The 23,073-nt window shown below is 37.7% G+C and overlaps 1 protein-coding gene across 1 annotated transcript in view; it reads left to right on the forward strand.

Moving 5' to 3' along the window:
• Nucleotides 1–347: 347 nt before the first annotated feature.
• The window catches only part of DNAH10 (dynein, axonemal, heavy chain 10), a gene marked incomplete at its 5' end in the record, with an annotated part of 58,323 nt that continues 35,597 nt past the window's right edge, over nucleotides 348–23,073 (forward strand). The window contains 27 exons of the mRNA XM_010292992.1: nucleotides 348–455; nucleotides 2,037–2,182; nucleotides 3,568–3,673; nucleotides 4,776–4,891; nucleotides 5,374–5,599; nucleotides 6,304–6,461; nucleotides 7,180–7,410; nucleotides 8,065–8,255; nucleotides 8,719–8,917; nucleotides 9,682–9,876; nucleotides 10,506–10,676; nucleotides 11,393–11,569; nucleotides 11,914–12,087; nucleotides 12,737–12,906; nucleotides 13,622–13,773; nucleotides 14,223–14,387; nucleotides 15,137–15,344; nucleotides 16,246–16,402; nucleotides 17,593–18,069; nucleotides 18,513–18,671; nucleotides 19,018–19,134; nucleotides 19,207–19,309; nucleotides 19,545–19,723; nucleotides 20,368–20,579; nucleotides 21,295–21,448; nucleotides 21,885–22,118; nucleotides 22,218–22,340. Coding sequence (XP_010291294.1) covers nucleotides 348–455; nucleotides 2,037–2,182; nucleotides 3,568–3,673; nucleotides 4,776–4,891; nucleotides 5,374–5,599; nucleotides 6,304–6,461; nucleotides 7,180–7,410; nucleotides 8,065–8,255; nucleotides 8,719–8,917; nucleotides 9,682–9,876; nucleotides 10,506–10,676; nucleotides 11,393–11,569; nucleotides 11,914–12,087; nucleotides 12,737–12,906; nucleotides 13,622–13,773; nucleotides 14,223–14,387; nucleotides 15,137–15,344; nucleotides 16,246–16,402; nucleotides 17,593–18,069; nucleotides 18,513–18,671; nucleotides 19,018–19,134; nucleotides 19,207–19,309; nucleotides 19,545–19,723; nucleotides 20,368–20,579; nucleotides 21,295–21,448; nucleotides 21,885–22,118; nucleotides 22,218–22,340 — 4,808 coding nt within the window. The remainder of the gene's footprint in view (nucleotides 456–2,036; nucleotides 2,183–3,567; nucleotides 3,674–4,775; nucleotides 4,892–5,373; nucleotides 5,600–6,303; nucleotides 6,462–7,179; nucleotides 7,411–8,064; nucleotides 8,256–8,718; nucleotides 8,918–9,681; nucleotides 9,877–10,505; nucleotides 10,677–11,392; nucleotides 11,570–11,913; nucleotides 12,088–12,736; nucleotides 12,907–13,621; nucleotides 13,774–14,222; nucleotides 14,388–15,136; nucleotides 15,345–16,245; nucleotides 16,403–17,592; nucleotides 18,070–18,512; nucleotides 18,672–19,017; nucleotides 19,135–19,206; nucleotides 19,310–19,544; nucleotides 19,724–20,367; nucleotides 20,580–21,294; nucleotides 21,449–21,884; nucleotides 22,119–22,217; nucleotides 22,341–23,073) is intronic.

The raw sequence follows: 23,073 nt of genomic DNA on the forward strand, positions 1-23,073 counted from the left end.
CTGAGCGGTGCATTGAGGAGGCAGTGGGTGAGGCCCCCGCTGCCCTGACCTGCCCCCAGGCACTGCCTTACCCTGAGCCCCCTCACTCTGTCTTTCCCTCCCTAACTCCCTGTTTCCTCCCAAGCCCCCAATTCGTCCCATCTCCCGAGTCTTAGCCCTATTATCCCTATCCTTACTCTTCTTCCCTGCCTCTCCATCCCTTGGGCTGTGTCCAGTCCTCCTGAACCCCTTGTATCCCACCCATTTCCATAATCTTTCTCCTACCTGGTTGTGCCTTGGTGGGATTTGTGCCATCCCCACTGCAGAGTGGTTATATCATGCTTTCCTGCCATTTTGTGTGTGTGCAGACACAGGTAACACAGATGAGTTTGCAGGCGAGCAGCAGGAGGAAGGCCCAGATAACCTATTTCCCGAGCAGTTGACTGAAACAGCCTCCTCTGTGGCATTGGAAGGAAGTAGGTGGTTTGAACAGCCAAAATGTAGCCGTTGTGGGCCATACTGCCGTGGGAGCTAAATATGACAAGCTAATGTGCCTCTCATGAGCAGATCTAGCAGTACCTGTAACATTGACAGCTTCTTTTCCCAGGAAAGCAGATCTGATTTTGTGGATAGTGTGGCTGGGCAGTGTGACTACTTGATGTTTTCTCAAGAGTTTCTGCTTCATGATGCCCTTTTGAAAGAAACCTATCCTAGTTTAGCTCTTTCATCTTTTCGAAACATGGAAAGAAAGAGACTGACTGGGATGAACGAAATCAACGCACAAACACAGATCTTCCATTCAGTCTTTGTCTGTGACATCTTTTACTGGCTTTATAATTTCAGATTTTTAGAGGTTAATTTTATGAAAATAAATAGAATGAGTATGTTCCCTTTAGTAGGGATTAATTAATTCCCCTGGCCTTAAGAGTTGCAAGCTCTTCTCTTTATTTGAATGTAGTTTATTAAGGCCAAAAGTGGTGGTCCTGCAAAGGGTTAAGACTGCTCCAGTACTTTAACTGCAGCGTTGCAGAGAAGCCTTTCACAAACAATTTGGAAAAAAAAAAAAAAGGAAAAGCGATAGAAAGGGTGTCAGAAGAGAACGATGATTTTCCATGGCTCTGAGACTCGCTTCTCTTCTCTGCTGTCAGTATCTGTGTAACTCCTACAAGCTTCTGAAACAGTTACTTGCAGAAGCAAAGAGTCATGGCCTGATATTTCATAGCCGTAAAAGAATTTTGCTCATACTGTGCAAAATAGATAGGACCATGAAAGTTAAGTCCTGAAGCCTGGTGTGGGTGTAAGTAGACTAAAGGAATGATACAATTCAGCTTCCCACTCTGCACCTCTGAATAGAGGCAGCTTCAATATTGCAGGTTAATGCTCAAAAGCAGTAAGACAGCGAGAATTGTTATTGCTTGATAATAATATCAGCACACAAAGGGGCATGACCTTTCCAGCTGGGGAATCAGCTATGCCTTTTCCACTTCTTTTAAGTGTCCAGGAGCCTCTGCTGAAAGGAGAAGACGACATGGTGCACCTTCTGAAAGACAGTATAAAATAAAGTTTGAAATTCTTGACTGGTCCTGGAATTCATGCAGTTGTTCCTGTGTTAGAGTGTCTTCACCATCACTTCTTGGGCATGACATAACTATGAACATTATCCACATCATAGATCTGGCATGACAAAACCCTTAATTGTTTGCATTTTCTTTTCCAAAGTGGTTTCATCTTGAAAGGTGTTAATCTACTTATTTCGTCATAAAAGATCAATTGCGTTAGAAAATACTGGTAAGGATATTCTGAATAAAGCCCAGTTACCTGTGGAATGCAGTGTGGTCACTTGCAGTGATTCAGTTTGGATTCAGTTCTTCAGCAATAGCACTGTCCTATGGGAAAATGTAAAATTAACACCAAGTTTTGATGGCTGGTTGTTAAAAAGTGATGCTGAAAATGGAAGAAAATACTCGGTCATTTAGTTTGAGAAGAAAATTGGAAGGATCAGTCTTATATGCATGGAATACCTGTGCTTTGAGTTCTTTTGTGTTATTCTTTCTTAGGGACGACTCAGAAAAGCAAGACATCCCCTCTGCAATCTACAGACAGTGAAAGTGTGTCAGGTCATGTATCAACTCTATCTAGTGGGTCTGAATTGAGTAAACTGGAGCAAAGATCTGCAACTGACAGTACGGAACGCACGCCACAGGTAAGTCTGTTGCAAACCTGATGCAAATTTCAGTAAAACTGGTAGGCAAATTAAGGAGGTACAGTGCAGAGCAAGTACTCAGACCAGAATAGAACATTTTACAAGGACAGGAATTTCCGTTCAAAACCAATGGCCTGTGGTGTTTGCCACAGCCACTGACATTGACTGACAAGACATTGCAAAGGTAATTTACTTGTCAAAACAATATAATTTTTGGTGAGGAAATGCAGCACTGAGTTACTCGGGTACCACGATAGCTATTCCTAGAGTTGCCTGTAAAAGAGAAGTTGCAATCAGAATGCTAGATAAAGACATCCTGCATGTAAGAAAGAGTGAACAAAGGCTTTTGTACCTCAAGTCTTTTGCCTAATTAGGTGGTCAGGATGGAGTCTGGGGTTTCTAACTAAACTGGGCTTATGATTGAGATGCAGGTGGAAGGGGAGTAGGTGTTCCACATTCTCAGAAAGGCATGGGGGGGCGGGCATTTAAGTGCTTTCTGCTTTCTTATGTTTCAAGCACTAATGCTTTTAGTCCTGTTGGTCTGGAAATCAACATTATTTCCAAAGCTGATGATTTTTACTGATAGCTGATTTTTTAACATTTAATTTATGTTAGTAATTGACCTGGACAGCAATGTGAAGATAATAATAGAATCATAAAATTATTAAGGTTGGAAAAGACCTTTAAGATCATCAAGTCCAACCATCAACCCAACACCACCATGCCCACTAAACCATGTCCTGAAATGCCATGTCCACACGTTTTTTGAACACTTCCAGTGATGGTGACTGTTCCAATGTTTGACTACTCTTTCAGTAAAGACATTTTTCCTAATATCTGGCCTAAATCTCCCCTGGTGCAATTTGAGGCCATTTGCTCTCGTCCTATTGCTAGTTATTTGGGAGAAGAGACCGACCCCCACCTTGCCACAACCCCCTTTCAGGTAGTTGAAGGAAGCGGTAAGGTCTCCCCTCAGCCTCCTCTTCTCCAGGCTAAACACCCCCAGTTCCCTCAGCCGCTTCTTGTAAGACTTGTGCTCCAGATCCCTCACCAGCTTTGTTGCCCTTCTCTGGACACGCTCCAGCACCTCAACATCCTTCTTGTAGCGAGGGGCCCAAAACTGAACACAGTATTTGAGGTGTGGCTTCACCAGTGCCAAGTACAGGGGCACGATCATTTGCCTACTACTGGCCACACTATTGCTGATACAGGCCAGGATGCTGTTGGCTGCCTTGGCCACCTGGGAACACTGCTGCTCATGTTCAGATAACGGAGTTAAACTAATGCTTCTGTTGTATTGCCCACAGCAGGCAAACATTTCTTGCTGTAAAGAAACCTGGCAGCAAATAGCAACAGTCATACTTCCTTTCTATTTTCTGTTTCAGCTACAAGAACGGAAAGCTGACGAAGTGCGTTTCTATGTGGCTCTCAATGAAATTCCTGAAGAATTTGTGTCAGAATTTACTGTATATTTTCTGAGAGACACCAAAGGTATGTGCCTTGAATAACTACAGGTTCAGTGTTTTCAGTCTTTGCACTAAACAGTACTTCACACTGAGAAAAGGCGATGGTGACCATGATTCAGGATAGTGCATATCCAGCTTAATTAACTGGGTACGAATGTTGTCAGAGTAGAACCAGGAATCAGGAATGCTTTTCATACGAAATTTATGGAAAGTTACATATCTTTCGCATTCTACTAGCAAGGATGAAACTTTCTTGCTGCACTCAGAGAAACTAAGAACGTTTATTTGCTACAACTGCTAGAACTGTGTTAAGTGTTTTGAGGATGAGGAGCTCTGTGTGAAAATTAGACCATAAAGTGGTGATAAGCACAACTGGGGTATCAGACTTCCTGACCTGACTCAAATTTTGATACACAACAGCAGCATGTTTCATTCTGATTGTTCATACTTGTATCATAAAACCAGTGACAATAGTTATTGCAGCGTCTGGAGTAGCTCTGGTCCTGGTGACAGTCAGACCTCAATATCTAGCTCTAGCCCCATAGGAAATAGATTCTACATGAAAACAAACAGGTACTTCCACACCTCTATGCAAGAGCTATCAACAGTATATTAATGCTAACTTAATGCCAGAGACTGGCCCCAGCATAAACACTTATGTGGGCTCACCAAGCAGCAACATGTGTGGTTTGAAGCTACAAAGTATTTTGTATGTGACTGTTAGTTTTATTTTTTCTAGAAATAGGGCATTTGAGGGGAAAAAAGAGTATTACGATAATGTATTTGGTCATTTTATGTTAGTTCTGTGCAAGATTTTCCTGGTCTGTCTGTAGAAAAGGAGTTCCAGTTCCACTGTTTTGTTTGAACAGAAAACTGTTTCCTGACTGTAAGACTGGATTGTAAAGACTTAGAGTCAGATGATGACACTGAAGTATTTTTCTGCCCTTTCTGAAAAAGCATCTGCACTATTAAAACTAGCACTAGTTTTGAAAGTGACTTGCATCAAACCTAGTTTATTACAAACATGGTTTATTTTATTGGAGTTTTAATTTATTATGGAAAGGACTATATGCTTTATGCTTTCTGTATCAAATTAGAGTTATGCTAATTGTTTGTATGCTCTTTAGAAAGAGTTACTGAACCTAATGACCTGACTGAAGCTAATGAGGTACTTCCTAAAGTCATAAAGTTTGGTGTACTGACTGATGATACTCTCTTGATGCTAAAGAATGCCATCTCGCAGGTAAATGTGTTACAGCTTTTATATATGGAGTCTTGAATGTTTCTGTAAGTGATTTGCCTATTTAGTGTTCTGCTGACTGTATGGACTATGCATAATACTAATATTTAATGAGTGACCTTCATATGCCAAAATGAAGTTTTTGTTAATCATTATTTGATATTTTGTTTCTCAGTTTTTTGTAAAGACATGGAGACAGGCATTATTTCATTGCCTGGCCCTATATAAGAAACATTTAAGAGTGTGACACCAGATACCTTTATTTTTGTGCTGATAGACTTTTGCAAAAGCATGCTGATGCTATTTCCCCGCAGAACTTGAGGCAGAGACAATGATGCTAAAGAGATGAAATGGAAGGGGATGCACATAAATTTAATTTTAGAACAACATATCCAATGCTTACGTGAATTGCTACTAAGCTGACTTTTATTGTTTTCTTTTTTTAATATGAACTATCTAATCTATGGTACCTGTTTCAATTACAGGTGTTTTCACCAGCTCTCTCCTATAGTCAGCAGCAGGCTGAGGAAACTTCCTTTCATCCAGATAGTGAAAAGACAGATTCTGAAAAAAGGAATTTACCCGAGACTGAGCTTGCAGAAAAGAAAGAACAGCCTGTGGAATACTGTAATATTCAGATGAGGAATGAGAGTCAAATGAACAGGCAAAAATTCTTAAGTGTTACTCAGCGGACTGTACAACAAACTGAAGGTGAGCGTTCTGCCTATGCCAGCACTGTGGTGTTTAGAGTACATGACAGTAGAAAGAGGTTCACCTAGGAATGGTTTTATATAGAATAACAAATACATACAATTTCTGGGGAAGCTCCAGACCTGATCTCTCTTTGCTGATAACAGTAGTCTTTTTACTGCCCTGAAGCACAGCAGGCAGGATGGAGAAGTGGATGAAATCAGTGGTAGTCTTTCAAACAGTCAGGAGTAAGAACAGGGAAGGGGGTAAACATGCCTCGTTGCTTACCAGTGGTCAGGGAACTCGGGCCATAGAAGGGTATAGAAAGCGGTAGACCAAATGAGACTTCCATGTGTTGTTTAGCATCCCTTCTCTGACGGGGACTACTGTCATGCCATTAAGGAGAGCTCAATAGCCTACAATAGGCAGACTGATAATCTTCTTCAGCAAAGCCCTAATCCTAATTCTTAATAGTTAGAGATTGGGTTAAGGCTTGAAAACTGAAAGCTTTTCATGTATTTCTAGGAATATATCTTTCTTTGCATGGTGTTAACTGTGAAGCAACTGGATGTTTTTTGCCATATTCTCAAATAGGCAGAGCAGGTGGTATGTAACCTATGCTCAAATAGCTAACAAGATGGAAGGCATAAGCCCTTTCAGTGATATTGCTTGACCAGTGCTGGTGGAACAAGACAATTAATTTTCTGTACCTTTTCTTCCAATAGGAGATACTAAACTGGAGATGCCAACTATAAATCTAGATGGGGAAGTGACTGTTCTTGCCACAGTCCCAGAAGTGGTTGAGGCCCTGGAAAGTTGTGCAATGACCTGGCAGAAGTTAATATCCACAGCTCTAGAGGAACAGCTGAAAAAGGTTCCACAGGTAATGTTGCCTGTAATACCAAGCTTCTTTTATTCCTGGAGACATTACTTCATTTCACCACAATAATCTCTTTGAATGGTTTATTCTCATTTTTAATCCGTCTTCATGTTTGATTGTTGAAAGCTATATACTAATTGATGTAAAGTAGAACAAAAGTGGTGAGAAACTGTGTCTCTGGGAAATAGAATATTAATGGAATATAAAGTAACTCACTGCAGATCCTACCCACACAGAATAACTGTGGAAAACTAAGGCACTTTTGTTATTTGCACTATTCTAAAGATAGCCATGAAATATTAAGAGATGCAGTGACTTTTTTTTTTAAATACGCGACTATGTTTTTGCTTGGAAAAAAGTAATCTCTCTCAAATTAAAAAAAATTCCAACTGTAAGGTTCCGATTCTGCAAACACTTACACATATGAGTAATGCCATTAAATTTACTGAGGGTTTTCATATCTACAAAGTTACTTGTGCATAAGCTGCTCTTCAGCTCCAACTCAGGGATATATTCCCCATGAGCAGTTCCCTTCAATGTGTGTAAACCACTTCTGATTTCAAGTATCTTCTGTCTGCGTTTTTTGCATGGTTGAATCATATCAGGTTTTTCTCAGTATAGAGCATATTGAAAAGAAGGAACAAATATAGTCCTCGTTATAGGTTTTCATTCTTGCATAATGGTAATGTAGAATTTTTATTTTATTCCACATTACTTGTAGGGTAATGGTCCACTTGCAGAAGTTGACTTCTGGTGTGAAAGAAATTATACTTTAAGTGCTCTTACTGAACAGATAAAGCTTCCAGATGTGCAAAAAGTCTTGGAAGTATTACAGGAAGCTGAATCTGAGCATATTGGAGATTTACAGATAGTCTTAAGTGACCTCAGAAAACACCATGTGGAAGCTCTAGATAATGTTAAGTTTCTTTCAACTCTTGAACGCCATTTGAAGGTATGTATCCTTAAGAAAAATTTGTGAAGTTTTAACTGTGGTTACCTGAGTTTGGTTTCTCTCTTGATATAATCACCTCTTGTTTATTTTTAGTTTTTATCAGCAATAAAAATATACTCTAGTTTTTTTACATTTAATTAAAAAAGGTTTGCCTATTTTCTTTGATTTACAGTTGTTGTAATATTTGAAAGCAGAAGCCCAGAGCTGTGAACAGCTTGGTTTGTAAATCACAGCCATAGGAGAATTCTATAGCATAGCTGAATTGCAGAAAACTAAGATTTTTCCACTCCATTTTTGAGGTAGCTTCTATCACTGATTACAGCTGATGTCTCAATTTTTAAGTTTTATTGAAGATCATCCAAACATCCAAATAAAGAGTCGAGCCAAAACCAATCTTGGGACATCTTTTACAGAAAAGAGAATGTTAACGAGACAGGGCCTAAAAAGCATTTGGAGCAATAGATACAGGTTTGTATATCCTTAACCATGTGTGTTAGTTAGACACCAGGATGTTTCCTTGACTGGGTTATTTATTTAATAATATCACAGACTTTCTTAACTTCAGGTATCTATAGAATAAATATTGGTTTATGGAATATGTATCTGTATATTTTTATCACATCTTATTCACAATATTTATAATATATTTAATAGAATTTAGCATATGGCACTGGCTTTAATGTTGTCTTGGATACAATTCCTTCACTGATGAATGCCCTGAGAATGGTATGGATTATCTCACGGCATTACAACAAGGATGAACGGATGGTGCCCCTCATGGAACGAATTGCATGGGAAATTTCAACAAGAGTGTACAAAGCTGTGGATTTACACACACTGTTTAAGTAAGTACTGGATTCCTGTTTAACTAGGCTGTATTTATTAAAAGCTTTGCTTGTTTTACAGGAAGTGCAGTGGATAACACTTTCATCAAATAGGTTCCAGTGTTTTTTGCTATCTGAATTTGTATTAGAAGGCCAATTAAAAGTCAATTTATTTTGTAATTTTCATAAATTACTGAATCAGCCCTGAACAAATAGGTGCTTTTCCTCTTTTGTGTTGAAAGGGTATAAATCAATAAACCCAATAGAATTATAGTGGTAAAAAAGTGGCATAAATATAATAAAAATCAGTCCTGAAATAATATCTCCTTTCAAAATCAGTCATGTTTAAAATTAAGACCTCACAGTTATAAGTTTTGCCTACATATTTTATAATTAGAAGCTGCTAAATATTAATCCCATTGAGATATAATTTTCTATCTATAGTCTATCTATAGTATCTTAACTGTTTTTATTTGGTTAATAGAGAAGATAGAGCTGCTGCAAAGAAGAAAATAGCAGAAGCCAAAAGCACTCTTGAACAATGGAAGAAATGTTATTTTGCTGTTCGTGCCCAAATTGAAGCATCAGGAAGAGAGCAACACTGGGAATTTGACCAAAAACGTTTATTTGCAAAAACAGATTATATGACTTCAGTCTGTCAGGATCTGTATGATATTTTGCAGGTAGTAATAGAGACAATAAGTAAAGGGATTGTGTGATCAATGTCTTATTCTGTAGAGGAGATTCTTTTGTATTGTAGTTGTAGAAATGTTAACAGCCTTTAGTTTTGTGAGTGGTTTTGCATTTAAGACTTGAGAAGTGCCTTTGATTCCAACAAAGCTGCACTTAATGCTTGAGGAAAGATAACTCTTCTCAAGGTACTGGTTGAGGAAAGATATTATTACTGTGTACATTGCTATTATGAACATACAGACTTGTAACAACTGTTTCACAGATTTGCAGTTTTCATGGGTTGCTAGCTTAATGAAATGGTTATTTTATCTAAAATTATATAAATCTATTATAAGATAAAATTCATATTCATAAAATATGAATAAGTATATCAATTGCAGGATAACATATGAATGGAGAGGTGCTATGTTTAGGCTAATTTAAGCCAGACTAACTAGAAATATTAGCGGTCCATCAATGGTCAGATGCTACAGACTGTGTATGTAAAAACTGTGTCTGTGAAAAGTGGAATGAAAAGGAGTAATAACTGAGTATTATCTGTCTTAACAACTGAAGTGCCTGTAGAGTGGTGGTTTTGTTTTCCATAAACTACTGTGTCATGTATAGAAATATATGAAATGTAAATCACAGCATGAATTGATCATTCTCTGAGTTTTTTTTTTTTTAAAGGAAATGTATCAGAAAGATGTGTTAAATGGCAGAAAAAAACCCCATTAAAAATAAAGCTTTGTGGTATGTTCTTCTGAATTAACAGACCCTTGAAGAGTTTTACAATATATTTGTTCCTGAACTGAAAGCTGTCACAGGGGATCCAAAGCGTGTTGATGATCTAGTGAGAGGAGTAAATGGACTAACTAGTCCTATGGAAGAGCTGACTTTTGACCCTTTTAGCATCAAAAGTGCGAATGACTGGGCATTAATTATGGAAGAGTTTAAAGAAGAAGTTTCAGTAAGTACCACATACTGTGATCCTCCTCATTACTTCCTATATACAAATTCCTTCTAGAAACCAACATTTTCATTTAAAGAAAATGTAAGTTTGCAAAAGAAAAGAATACATGAATAAATATGTGAATGAAAATCTGAGGTATTTGACCAATTTTTAAAGTCAGTATTCTGTTTCCAAGTTGTTTTTATTGATAGTTTCACTTTATCTTGAAAATGGTGAAGCACACTTTTTGTTTGTTGACAGAATCACTACAGCATGAACAGAGGCTACATATGACTTCCCTGTACTCATGTGCTGCCATGTCTCAATCATGTCCTACAAAGAAGTGAAACTTCCTTTTCCAGATTTATTCAAGCCCTTCACCCCTCACCTAAGAATACCCACATAGTACAAATTTGTTACAATGTTTTTTGTGGTTTCTATACCTGCCCAGCAGACACATTAATTAACATTAATTTCCTGCAGCTTACTGGAAAGCCATCAGTTTGTTAGTAATTTATAAGACAAAAAATAGTAATAAAATGCTTGACCACTATGATAAAAAAGTATTTTCATTTTGCCTTCCTTTCTTGGTTTTGCAAGATGAATCTCTAAGTGATAGGATTTTTTGGCTTTCTTCCTTTGTTTAGGTTATTGAAGAAGAGACCAAAAACTTTATTGATGAATCTTTTAAGACCCTTCGATCAGCAGAAGCTGCATTTGACATGCTGTTAAACTTCAAACACATCCACTCTCGTGAAACCATTAATAAGCAGATGATGATGAAATTCAATGATATTTTGGACCAATACTGTAAAGAGGTATTTAATTTAAGGATTTTTTATGTAGTACATGAAGCTCTTCACCTAATGGAAATCATAAATCTGTGTTTATGTCTAAATACCTGTATAGTTTAATTTACTATCTGAAAGACTGACAAGTTTTACAAAATAAACATAATTGCTCTCACTTCTTTGGAGCCTGTTGGTGAAATAGTATGGTTAATTTGCTAAAATGGATATGCGTATCTGTATATGTGTGGCACTGTGTGGGAACTGAAAGACAATTGCGTGTACTCTGAATGCAACAAGGCTTGTGGATATTCCTTTGCTTTGTGAACGGCAGTTCTTCCTGAGAAAATACATCTTTCACACCCTACTGCTTTCTTGTGGCGGACAACAAGTTCATGGTGTGGACAACAAGTTCATGGTATGACCAAAAGGTGTCAGAGATCAACTGTGAAGGCAGAAACAATTTCTGACACGTTGAAGCCTGTATGTTGGGAAGCTTTTCAGGTCGCAGCATTTTTCTTGATATTTCAAAAGACATTGAGTTTAACAATAAAATGTAATCTTACAGAAAATTCTGATATTCTCTGCAATGCAATTAATACAAACAAGAAATGCATGAAAAAAAAAATTGTTTTTATCCTACTGCTGGAATTGGCTTCAGAGCTTGTGCTGTGTACCAGGTTAGATACCAACCATGGACAAGCAAGTAGAGAAATAATTCTTTGCAATCTTTTATTCTCTTCTAGGTCGAAAATGTTAAGCAAATCTTTGTTCAGAACCTCAAGGATCCACCTTTGTACAAGAATCATCCTCCAGTGGCTGGAGCAATATACTGGTCCCGATCCCTTTTCTATCGGATCAAACACACTATTATTCGTTTTCAAGAAGTAGAGGAGTTGCTTGCTAGTGAACGTGGAAAGGAAGTATGTTAGTTCTTTTGATATTTAATGAAGGAAGATATACTTTCTTCATACTGTTCTTAAGATGTGAAAGTGCTCTTATGTGAGGTGAAATTCCAAGAATGTCTTCGCACACAGCAAGCCATGGTAGATGTGAAAAGGTGATTGGGACCTTCCCACTGTTTCCCAGAGAGACACTGGTGGAATCAATGACAGAATTTGAGAACCTAAATTCTTCATTGCCTGCATTAATTGCAACGCATTACTTGCCCTCTCATCTAATTAAAAATTAGAAACCATATTAAGACAGGTTAGTTGAACATTTCTCATGGTCTTTAAAATTAGTTATACAAAATTTTCCTTTCTAGGTAAAACAAATATATCTTCAAGTGGCCAAGAGGATGAAAGAGTATGAAGATCAAAAATACAATCAGTGGAGAGATAGGACAGAACAGACACTCCCACAATTATTGAAAAATACTCTGCTGACTGTCATCACTGGTGGGGCTGCAACCCATGTTAATCCAGAAACTTTTGAGCAGGTGAGATACAGGAAGATAGTATACCAAACTTCTCTGTGGGGAAGAACTGAAACTTACCTGGTGGTTAGTGAGATTTTTCTAAGAGTAATATTTTAAACACAATTTTTTAAACGAAAATTTCAAAAGTTCTGAGTTCAGAATTGTTTGTGGTCCTTTATAAGACATAGTCGCTAAATGACCTGGCGAACGGATGGATGTTGTTTCTCTGTGTGTTCTTCTGTGCTGTAATTCCTGTTAAATTTTGGGGTTTGGTGCAACATCTTTGTGACATTACAGCAAAACTTGGGACTGAAGTTGGTCTGAGGTAGGTTCCCAGCAGACATGCAGAATCTTGTTCTAACTAAACTTTCGTCTGACTATGAACTGCCACTGGGATTTCTGTTGTAACTGGTTGCAATAGTATGTAAACAGAGGTGATTTGGATTGTTTCTTGTAATCAGCTTTCACTGAAGAGGAAGTTGTGTATAATTTCTGAAACTAGAATGCTGAGTCTGCTATTGAAGTTTAAAGGTATCTCCAAAAGCTCTGAATGTCAGCCATTCTGACTTTTACCCACTGCCTTATCAAATGCCTCCAAAAGCTAACCTTTCCCTTGCATTTTAACACTTTGGTGTTCCTCTCCTTTCTGCTGCTCTTTCTTGTGTTGTAGAGCTCTGTAACAGAGGAGTCTGTCACCACAAAGAAAAGTGTCCACTTCATAGTGAATTTTTCTCCTATACTCCAAGAGATTATCATTGAAACAAAGTACATGGAACAACTAGGGTTTCCAGTCCCAGAAATAGCAAGATATGTGGCATTACAGGAAGACAAATATCTTAGGTAAGGCTGTAACAGAATTATCTGCTCACATACAGACTTATGTCAACGTTTCAAGTGATTTCACTCCAAACCAGAATGGGCCCTGAGTCATCAAATTTCAGAAATATCAAAGCTCTGAGTGATTTTTTTTTTTGATGGGTAGAATTACTAATGGCCTTGTTGCACTAATAAGCTTTTCTCTGGCGCTGTCTGCATCCTTCACCACGTAGGACTGTCATACAAATTAACATCTCATCAAATCTGAGAAAGAACAAGGAATTTGTTTTGCAGTGAATTGTTAGTGCCATTTAGATTTCAGCTCACATTTAAACTCACTGCTACTTTCTTCTTGTGCAGCTTTGGATAAGTCACTTTTGCCCAAATTATCACAGGCACTTAGCACGCAGATATGCTGATAAAAGCCCTAACTAGATTTTAAAGTTCACCTCTTGAGTTCACTTATGTGCTTCAAACTAAGGCTGTCCTAAAAACTTTTTCTGAGTTGAGGCAGGAGAGATTTTTCTCACTACTATTGGAGCCATATGAATTTTTTCTTTTGTTTTCAATAGGAAATGATTTGCATTTATGCAAATATTCAGTGGTATTTCTGCAAATTTTGCTTTATATGGAAGTCTGAACGGAATGATGGAAGTGATCTGCTCTTTGAGCTGCGTTCAGGACTATATTTGCAGAAAATAATGATTTTATGTTTTGTTGTGTTTCTTACACTCCTTAGGTATACAAATGGATTGAAAAACATGCTGGATCGCTATCACAAATTAATGGGAACACTGAATGAAGCAGAAACCAAACTTCTTGATGACCATATTCGAGAACTCTGGAGAGTACTCAAATCAGGGCACAGAAGACTCAACTGGAACTCCTTAGGTAATGGATTTACTATTTTAAAATGGCCTTAGATACTGATTTTCAGTTTAAAAATCTCTTCAGTTCTATTTTTTATGTCATATGACAACAATGTATCCCTAAATGTTACATGCGATTGCCACAGTTAAGAGTAGTAGGTTAGAATATAGAGTTAGAACTATAGAATAGTAGAGTCAGAATAGTAGGTTAGACAGACTCTGATCCAGGAGGGTATTTCTTATGTTGTTATTCTATTTAAAACACTAAGTGGTTTAAACTAAAACACTACGAGACCCTTAGATAATAGCTGTAAGGGAACTAGATGAAGGATTAATTGAGAAATCATCTGTCTTCCTGCAGAGGATCAGTTCATTCTCAGAGATATAACACATCTGTTTGTGGCAATTTTGATGCATTGGTGAAATACTTGTTAAAAGAAAAAAACCCAGATGCTTGTGATTTATTTCAAGGTATTGGTGACTTTATTGTCCGATGTACACAAGCCATTGGGAAGTTTGAATCACTTGTCCATCAGATCCATAATAATTCTGAAGACATAAACGACAAACTTCTGTTCATAGAATCAACAAATCTCTTTAAGTTTCCGCTTTCAAAAAACGGTGATGAACTTCCTAGTAAGTCTTCATATTTTCATTTCCAAGCTCTGTGATGTTTTACTTTGCTCGGTCTGCTAGTTGGCATTTTTAGTTGCTACAATCAAGCCTTTTAATTGTTACCAAAACTAGTTAGGGTAGCATTTCATGGTGTAACAGAGGAAGCACAAGCAGACCTTCGGCACCATAAAGCTGACAGTGTCAATGAGAGAAACATAAAGATGAGTATACAAATAGATCATTTGATTTGTGTCTACCGTGCTTTTGATCACTTTCCCCCCAGCTTTCTCTTGATTCCCTTATCCTTCTTGAATGCAGCCTCTAAGTGTAGCCTTAGAGCTGCAATCTGCACGAGGTATCAGCTTCCTTCTGGGCCATCTGATCTGAACTGGTTTGCTCAGATGGAAATTGCAGTGAGGCACTTGTCTCCCAGGTCTCCCTGTCACTTAAGTGAGTAGGTGATGGACCAAATTTCTTTCAAAGCTTTGTAACTCTTAAAAAAGATACTTTCACATCTAATGGATGCTATTAAGTAATTGAATCCATATAAAATCAGAGGACTGATATTAATTAAGTATTAATAAGTGAAGATATCAGTATCAGTATAAAAGCTACCAGAAAAAAGTTATTAGTAGAAAGTTATCAGTATAAAATGTTATCAGTATTAAAGATCAATTTCATGTTCACAAATAAAGCCCAGCTAATTATTCCAGTATGCAAGTTTGTTACATCTTTTGTGGTAAGTAATGCTATTTTTGTATCTTTTGCAGAAGCGAAAGAATTTTTTGAGTATGTTAAGTGTAAAAGAGCAAAAGATGTGGCACGCATGGTTAGAAAGTATACTGCCATTCCACAATTACTAGTAAAAGTGGAAGGACGAGTTGCCAATATGAACAGTGGCAAATCTCCAAAATTAACTTCCTATTATGCATACTGGGAAAATAGGATTTATCAGGTGTTGACACAGCTAATTGTGAAGTAAGTAAATTGTTTGCTTTAGTAGATTTTCAGTCTTTCATCTTCAGGTTTTTCTGCACTTGTTGATCATTATATATACTGATATTATGCTTGAACACCTCAGTGATTTGCAGTTTGAGACAGATTTGTATTTGTTCTGTTTTTTTTTCCTGCTGGAAAAAAATGGAGAGCTGATAACAAGGTACTGGAGAAACCCAAATTCTGAGAAAATGGATATTGGCATGTTGTTGGCAGAAGAGGAAAATAAGATACCTTTTTTTTTGTGGTGTGTATAGTTGTATATCCCTGGTTTATTTTTAAAATCAAGGTTTTGTTTTACTAAAGAATACAATTTTAAGAACTTGATGTCTGGGTGCCAGATGCATCCCTGTAATCCAGGGGACACTGGTACAAGAACAGATGTCTGTCAAGTTCAGTTTATCTGTTCTGCAGCAGCTGGGGCCAAGGAGGTTCCTGTAGCAAGAACTTGTAAAGGCCTATGTTATAAGCAACATATTATTACAATAGCAGGGTTCTAAAAGCTTCCCAGCCGTCTCTTCTTCTTATGATCCATGTCTTTGTAATCTGGTCCATGCTCAGCTGACTTCATTGTGCTTTCTTGGCTGGACTCTTGCAGTGGAGTTGACCACAGCCTCAGGGTCCTTTTGCAACAGGGTATCCCCATTCATTCCTTCAAACAACTTCTTTTAGATAGTCAAGCTTTTGCATTAAATCAGTATTAGTGGGACAATTTTTCTCTGATACAGATCAGTGTTTCCAGCTGAAATCAGTGGCAACTGACTTCAGATGGATCTGCTTACCTATCTAAGCACATACTTGATAACTGCAGTCTCTGTTGGGCATTTCCATGGGGGCAGCACCTGATTATGACTATCTTTGACCTGATTTTTTCCTTTCCCAGGAATCTCCAGGCTTTTAATGCAGCTGTTCTTGCAAATGTGCCACTGTTCCAAACAGAAGCTATTTTATCAGTTCCTGAGATAATCTTACAACCTAATGCCAGCGAGATTGACAAAATGACTGTACAATGTATCCGAGACTGTGTTGAGGTCACTAAGGTGATTTTTGATAAAGATTTACTTGTTGCCAGAGTTTGCTTGTGATTATGATGAATTAATCTTGCTTTATGTTTGGGCAAGCATAAATGTCAAAGGGAAGATTCATATTGCTTTATCTTGAAATAAAAATATCCAGTACATTGTTCTAATTTTACAGACTCTCCTAATTTTCCAAACTGATGACAAAGGAAAAAAATGCCATAAAGCTTCATGCCATTTTTACTCAGGCAAAATTATTTGTTACTTTTCAGCAGTTTTGCCAGTGTAAGAACATGATTTGGTTCTATAAGTCAGCATACATCAGAAGGAAATACTTTTCAGATTGCACTGCAGATGTTGCTTTCTGATGTATGAATAAGCTGGTGGAATAAGGAATGTAAGTAGCATTCTCTGTATTATAGCTCTCCTCAAAAGCAGCAGAAAAACACTTCAGAAAATGTTGGGAGAAGGGCATCTGGGACACATCTAGGACAGCAAGCTCACAGCAGACGAAATACCTAGCTTGCTGGCAAAGATGTAGCACTATTTCCCTGCATAAGTATGTTCACATTGAACTGCTTTCCAGAAAAGAAGCCAAATATTGTGGCAGTGTTCCTTCCCTCTGCTGATGGAGGAATGATTCCAGATGTCACCCAAAATGAATAAATTTAGATTAAGTGTGCTTCCTATGCTCAGATTTGCTATTCTGCTCCACTGCTGCATCCAGGCTGTTTGACCTATTTCTCTGTGTCATGCTATATTGTTGCTCAGTGGAGATTTTAAAAGCAGACTGAGTAATGCATGGAAAGTTTTTGTTAGGGTGAAATTAACTCTTCTCTCAAGTTTATGAGAAAATGTAATTTCTTTCCTTGCTATCAGAAAAACAATTGATTTGAGAAATGATTCACACCACTTCCTACATTGTCTCCTAAATAACGATGAATTTCTGCACTGAAAGGCTTTTCAAGCATTGGAGCAGGCTGCCCAGGGAAGTGGTTGAGTCACCATCCCTGGAGGTATTTCAAAGATGTGTAGATGTGGCACTGAGGGACATGGTTTAGTGGTGGACTTGGCAGTGTTAAGTTTATGGTTGGACTCGATGATCTTAAAAGTCTTTTCTAATCTAAGTGATTCTATGATTTTTTGAATGATTTGACGGAAATAACTCTTTACAAAGTAACTGTTTTTCATCCCTGTCTTGAAAACTCTAGCATTTTGTACGATGGATGCATGGTACATGTATTGAATGCCCTCCTCAGCATGTCAAGGAAGATGAAGTTATCACTTTCAGCTTTTACAGTGACATCTCCCAGAACCCTCTGATAATTGAACAGGCTGTTCTCATCACTCAGAATGTCCACAAACTCCTGGCTTCTCTCAGCAAGTATTTGAACCAATGGAAGAGGTACCACCTGCTGTGGAAGTTAGACAAAGGTGCAGTCGTGGAGAGGTTAGCTGCAGAAAAGCCTGACTGTATCACCTTTGATGAACAGTTGCAGTTCTATACGAAGGTAGCTCAAGAAGTGACTCAACAGCCCTTGATTAAAGATGAGCAATTTATCAGGCTTCAGCTGGCTCCTTTAGCCTGTGCAGTGCAGGAGAATGCTAGAGGCTGGGTGATTTTACTTGGAAAGTTGCTTAATGAGTCTGCAAGAGAGGAACTCTTCAGTCTTCAGGAGGAAATTCAGGTAGGTATTTTCAGTTCCTGTTGTATGAGTAGTAGGTGATGATCTGAACCACGCTCCGAATTGGCTGATTGGTGTATTTTGGTATGTCATATGTAAAGAGGTGAGCTGTCCCTGTCTGTAGCTAGGAAACAAGAGAGAGTAGTAACATGAAAACCCAGAACTTTCTCATTCCTTTACTGGTAAAAAGTTAATGCTGGTAATTGTGAAATTCCATTTAAGCTGCTGCTTACAACTTCTATTTTGTTGTAGCAAAAATATTCCTTCTGTACTGGAGTTTACTTTTTGTTGGTTTTTGTGTGTGTGTGTTATCTTTATCACATAGACTAAAAGTGAAGATGAATCTGCATGTAATTTACTTATGTTTTGTGTTTGACTAATAATTATAATTCTACCTAATTGCTTTGTCAGCATTGCTTCTGGAAATTACTTTTACTTTATCACAGAGCTTATCACAGAGGCTTAAGACACCTCCAGATTCCCTGGAAGATCTCAAAATTGTCCTTGGCACAATTGCAGAGATCAAAGGCATGTCCTTCAAGGTGGAACTGAAATACTTGGACATCTGGGAGAGATACCGAACTCTTGCAATGTACAATATTCCAGTAAGTGCATGTTATGCCTTGTCTCATAAAACATTTCAGATTTGAGCTAGGGGCACAAATGCTTCACATGTGAATGAATAAATGTTTTCCTTTTAAGACGTTTTACAGCGTCATAGTATTGTTGAGGTTAGAAGGGATGTCTGGAGATTGTCTAGTCCAAACCCCCTTCTCAAACAGTTTTTTTTTTTTTCCGCTTTAAAATAGACATATTGCATGTGTTTAAATCTGATTCAGAACACTTCAATGCTGGTTTTGTTTTTCAAATTTATAATGTGAGCACATATAAAAGACACACTCACTTTCTTGTGACTATTTCTTGTGAGAGATGCTACTTCTTTTGTTTTAGGTAGCTAAAGGAGAGCAAGAGATGGCTGACAAGATTAGGGAAAAATGGGAGACTCTCTTCTTTGAAGCATCAGAAGTTGATCACAACCTTGGAGGCATAAAAAGAACATTCACAAAGGTAATATTTGTAATTAATATTGAAAAAAATTAAAAATTGAAAGGAAAACAATTTAAACACTGTTCTCTTTAGATTACACAGCAACAAATTGAGGACTACAGCAAAGAGATAGAAGATTTCTTCCATAAATTCATGACCGAGGGACCTGGTGCTGTCGGGGAAAATCTTGATAAAGGTAAATTGATTAATGTGTGTAAAGTGATGTCTTAAAAATATTAGTCTTTGGACAATTCTTCAAATTTTATGTAAAACAAGAAAATTATGCTTTCCTTACTGACATACAAACTGATCAACCAGGAATGCGACATTTTTAGTGTTATAACTTCTACAGAGTATATGCAAATGCTGTCTTATTTATTCCACATGATCCATGGGATTGTTTATCTAGAAAAATTCCTCTCCTTTCCCAGGATTGGAACTCCTGGCCATTTTTGAAAAAGAAGTGGAAAAACTGGAAAAAATTAATCAGGAACTGGGCAGTGTTGAGAAACTTTTTGACTTGCCAGTTACAGTGTACCCCGGTTTAATGAAAGCACAGAGTGATATGAAAGGTCTAAAGCAGATCTATGAAATTTATGTATTACAAAGAGTAAGTATTACACTGTGTATACACAGGCGCACATGTATTCATGCACCTACATGCAGAAAAGGTGGGGGAGAAAAGAAGAGGCTGTGTTGTCCTCTAGTTACTATCAACTCTCTTCTAAGCCTTTGCATGAAATAAGCTGTGACCTATAATTGACTATCACCATGAGATGATTTTAATGATGTTAGTACAGAACTAACAATGCCTCCGTAGTGGAACAAACACATACTCTCATCAGAAAGGAGCAGACCTCCCTCCCCCTTCATAATTACTGGGTGGCATTTTACTGCACAAGTCCCCTGATCATTTCAGTGGAACTAGTTTTGGATATAGTATATGTACCAGTGCCAATGGGTATCTCAGGTTTTAATCTTAACAGTTTTTTAATAAGTTTTATTTTTTCAAAATTAAAATGCCTTGTAAAATATGCTTTTGAGGATGCTTTTCCTGTTCTCTGTATTTCCTTTTGATTATTTCTTGTAAAACTGGTTGTATGAACCTGTCTCTTCCTCTGTAAAATGTCAATACAATTACATCTGCATCCTGACTGTGGTCTCTAGATCCTAATGTAGTGGAAAGATTTTTTTATTTTTGGTCAGAACTAAAAGGAAATATGATTTTTTTTCTCCTGATGACCTTGTTCCCAGTCAGCTAAAAAGGAGTGGTCTCAGACGCTCTGGATAAATCTCAATGTCCAGTTTCTTCAAGAAGGAATCGAAGGATTTCTTAAAGCCCTTCGAAAGCTGCCCAAACAAGTACACAATATGCCAGTAGCCTTTCACTTGGAAGCAAAAATGAAGGCATTTCGAGACTCCATTCCTTTGTTGCTTGATTTGAAAAATGAAGCTTTAAGAGAAAGGTTTGATTTTATTTATTTAAATCCATTTTCTATATGTAGGAAGATTTTGCTTTTTTTGTTAGAACTTTTAATTTCAGTTACTGGGGTCATATCATGTCCTGCAGCTTGAAATTTCACATTCTGCTTAATGAACTTGTGTAATAGCATGCAAGGTGACTATGATGACTAGGATCACAGAATCACAGAAACACTAGGTTGGAAAGGACCTTCAAGATCATCAAGTCCAACCATTAATCCAGCGCCACCATGTCCCCTAGACCATGTCCTGAAGCGCCACATCCACACGTTTCTTGAACACTTCCAGAGATGGCGACGCCACCACCTCCCTGGGCAGCCTGTTCCAATGCCTGACCACCCTCTCAGTGAAGAAATTTTTCCTAATATCCAATCTAAACCTCCCCTGGCGCAACTTGAGGCCATTTCCTCTTGTCCTATCACTAGTTACTTGGGAGAAGAGGCCAACACCCTCGTCGCCACAACCCCCTTTCAGGTAGTTGTAGAGAGCGATAAGGTCTCCCCTCGGCCTCCTCTTCTCCAGACTAAACAACCCCAGTTCCCTCAAACTTTACAAGGATACTTTATCCAAAATACTAGTTCTTGTTTAAACAGTGGAGTGCTAAACATGGTTTCATTATTCTATATTAAATCACAGGTGTTTTCATTTTTACTGTATTGTGGTGGGTGGTACAATTGCTGATGTGTCAATTTAAAACAGGCATTGGCAAGACCTTATGGAGAGAACAGGAACAAGTTTTGAAATGACAGAAACATTCACTTTGGAGAATATGTTTGCTATGGAACTTCACAGACACTCAGATGTTATTGGTGAAATAGTCGGAAATGCTGTTAAGGAACTTAGCATTGAGAAGGTAATGTAAAAAATTGCAATAAAACTAAAAAGACATAGATGACAACAGTCTGTGTTTCACTTGAGATTTTTATATTGGCATGACAGCAAGTTTGGGCATCTTCAGGGAGCTGCCATGATGTAACTGATGTCAACTAAAATCAATAGCTCTGTTAATAAAAGCTACCAGATGGCACAAAATCCTAGCTATCTCGGCTTTGGCAGCAGTATATTGGATTTCTGTTATTACAATAAGCAAGTTTGGCCTATGAAAAAGGATCCGAAGAAGGATCCATTCGGTTCCCATCATGATGTTTTGAAAGAGACTCTTCTTTATAAACCAGAATTAGAAAATCTGTGCAAAAGTTTTGCTGAATTAATTGTTTAATTTTATGCTAAGATTATAGTTCTCTAGTTTTTGAAGACTGATAGATGCATCTTTTTATGCTCACATGCAGGGTCTGAAGGAAATAGCAGAAACATGGGAACACCTGAAATTCACTGTACAAATGTACTTCAAAGGCACTGAGAAGCGAGGCTTTATTCTGGGATCGGTAGATGAAATTCTAGAGATTCTTGATGACAACAATGTAAATCTTCAGAGTGTTTTGGGCAGTCGATTTGTGGGTCCTTTCCTTTCAACCGTTCATCGCTGGGAAAAAACTCTGTCATTGATTGGTGAAGTAATTGAGGTAGGGAGGAAAGTGCTGGACTAAATAATTAATGTTTATTATTTATAATCAGGATTTTCTATTGTATTTTTTTATTTGATGGTTACATTTGATTCTTAGATCTGGATGGTGGTTCAGAGAAAATGGATGTACCTGGAGAGCATCTTTATTGGTGGAGATATCAGATCACAGCTTCTAGAGGAAGCCAAGATATTTGACAGCATAGACAGGATGTTTAAAAAGGCAAGTAACTGACTGGACTCATGATCAGCATAATTATTTAGTGCATTTTGCTTCCAGTTCCATAGTTAGTTGTAGTCCTCTGTGTCATTTGCAACACTGAGAATGGTATGTTATAATGAATTGAATATGAGACTGGGCAACCCAGGAACTCTGGTGTTTTACTTCACATCTGTCATACACGGAAGACTTCTGGTTTAACTGAGCTGGGCAGAGGTGTGATCCTTTGCTGGCAGTACTGGGCAGGCAGAATGCCCTTTTCCTTTCATTGGATACATCTTTTTACCTTTACCATGATAATAAAAAGCTTAGATGTCTTTCTATAGATTGAGGACCTACATATGTGTTAAAATTGCTTTCCTGCTATAATGCCACTGTTCCCATACTGAACACGTACTCCCAGTATGAATATGGCTTACTTTTCTTTTTTCCATCTGCAAAATTGAAATAGTACTGTGGTTCTGAAATGCAATGTTTGTCCTTCACTTGAAGTACCACTGTATACAGGAGCAAAGTCAGGTATATGCTTACGCTTGCCTGACTTGGGATACAAGTTTGTCTTGCTTACACTTGCTTTTACAGTAGTATCTCCATGCTCTCAGCTTTGAAAGCATACTATCTCCATGTTTTCATACAGCACTGCAGCAGTAGGAAACCATATTTAAAACTCTGTCTAATTCACTTCTGTAAGAACCTATACTGCTTGTGCTACTTGTGTGCTTTGTCACCAGCTAAA

This window comes from Phaethon lepturus, unplaced genomic scaffold, assembly GCF_000687285.1.
Source record: "Phaethon lepturus isolate BGI_N335 unplaced genomic scaffold, ASM68728v1 scaffold44818, whole genome shotgun sequence".
NCBI classification, from domain to species: Eukaryota; Metazoa; Chordata; class Aves; order Phaethontiformes; family Phaethontidae; genus Phaethon; species Phaethon lepturus.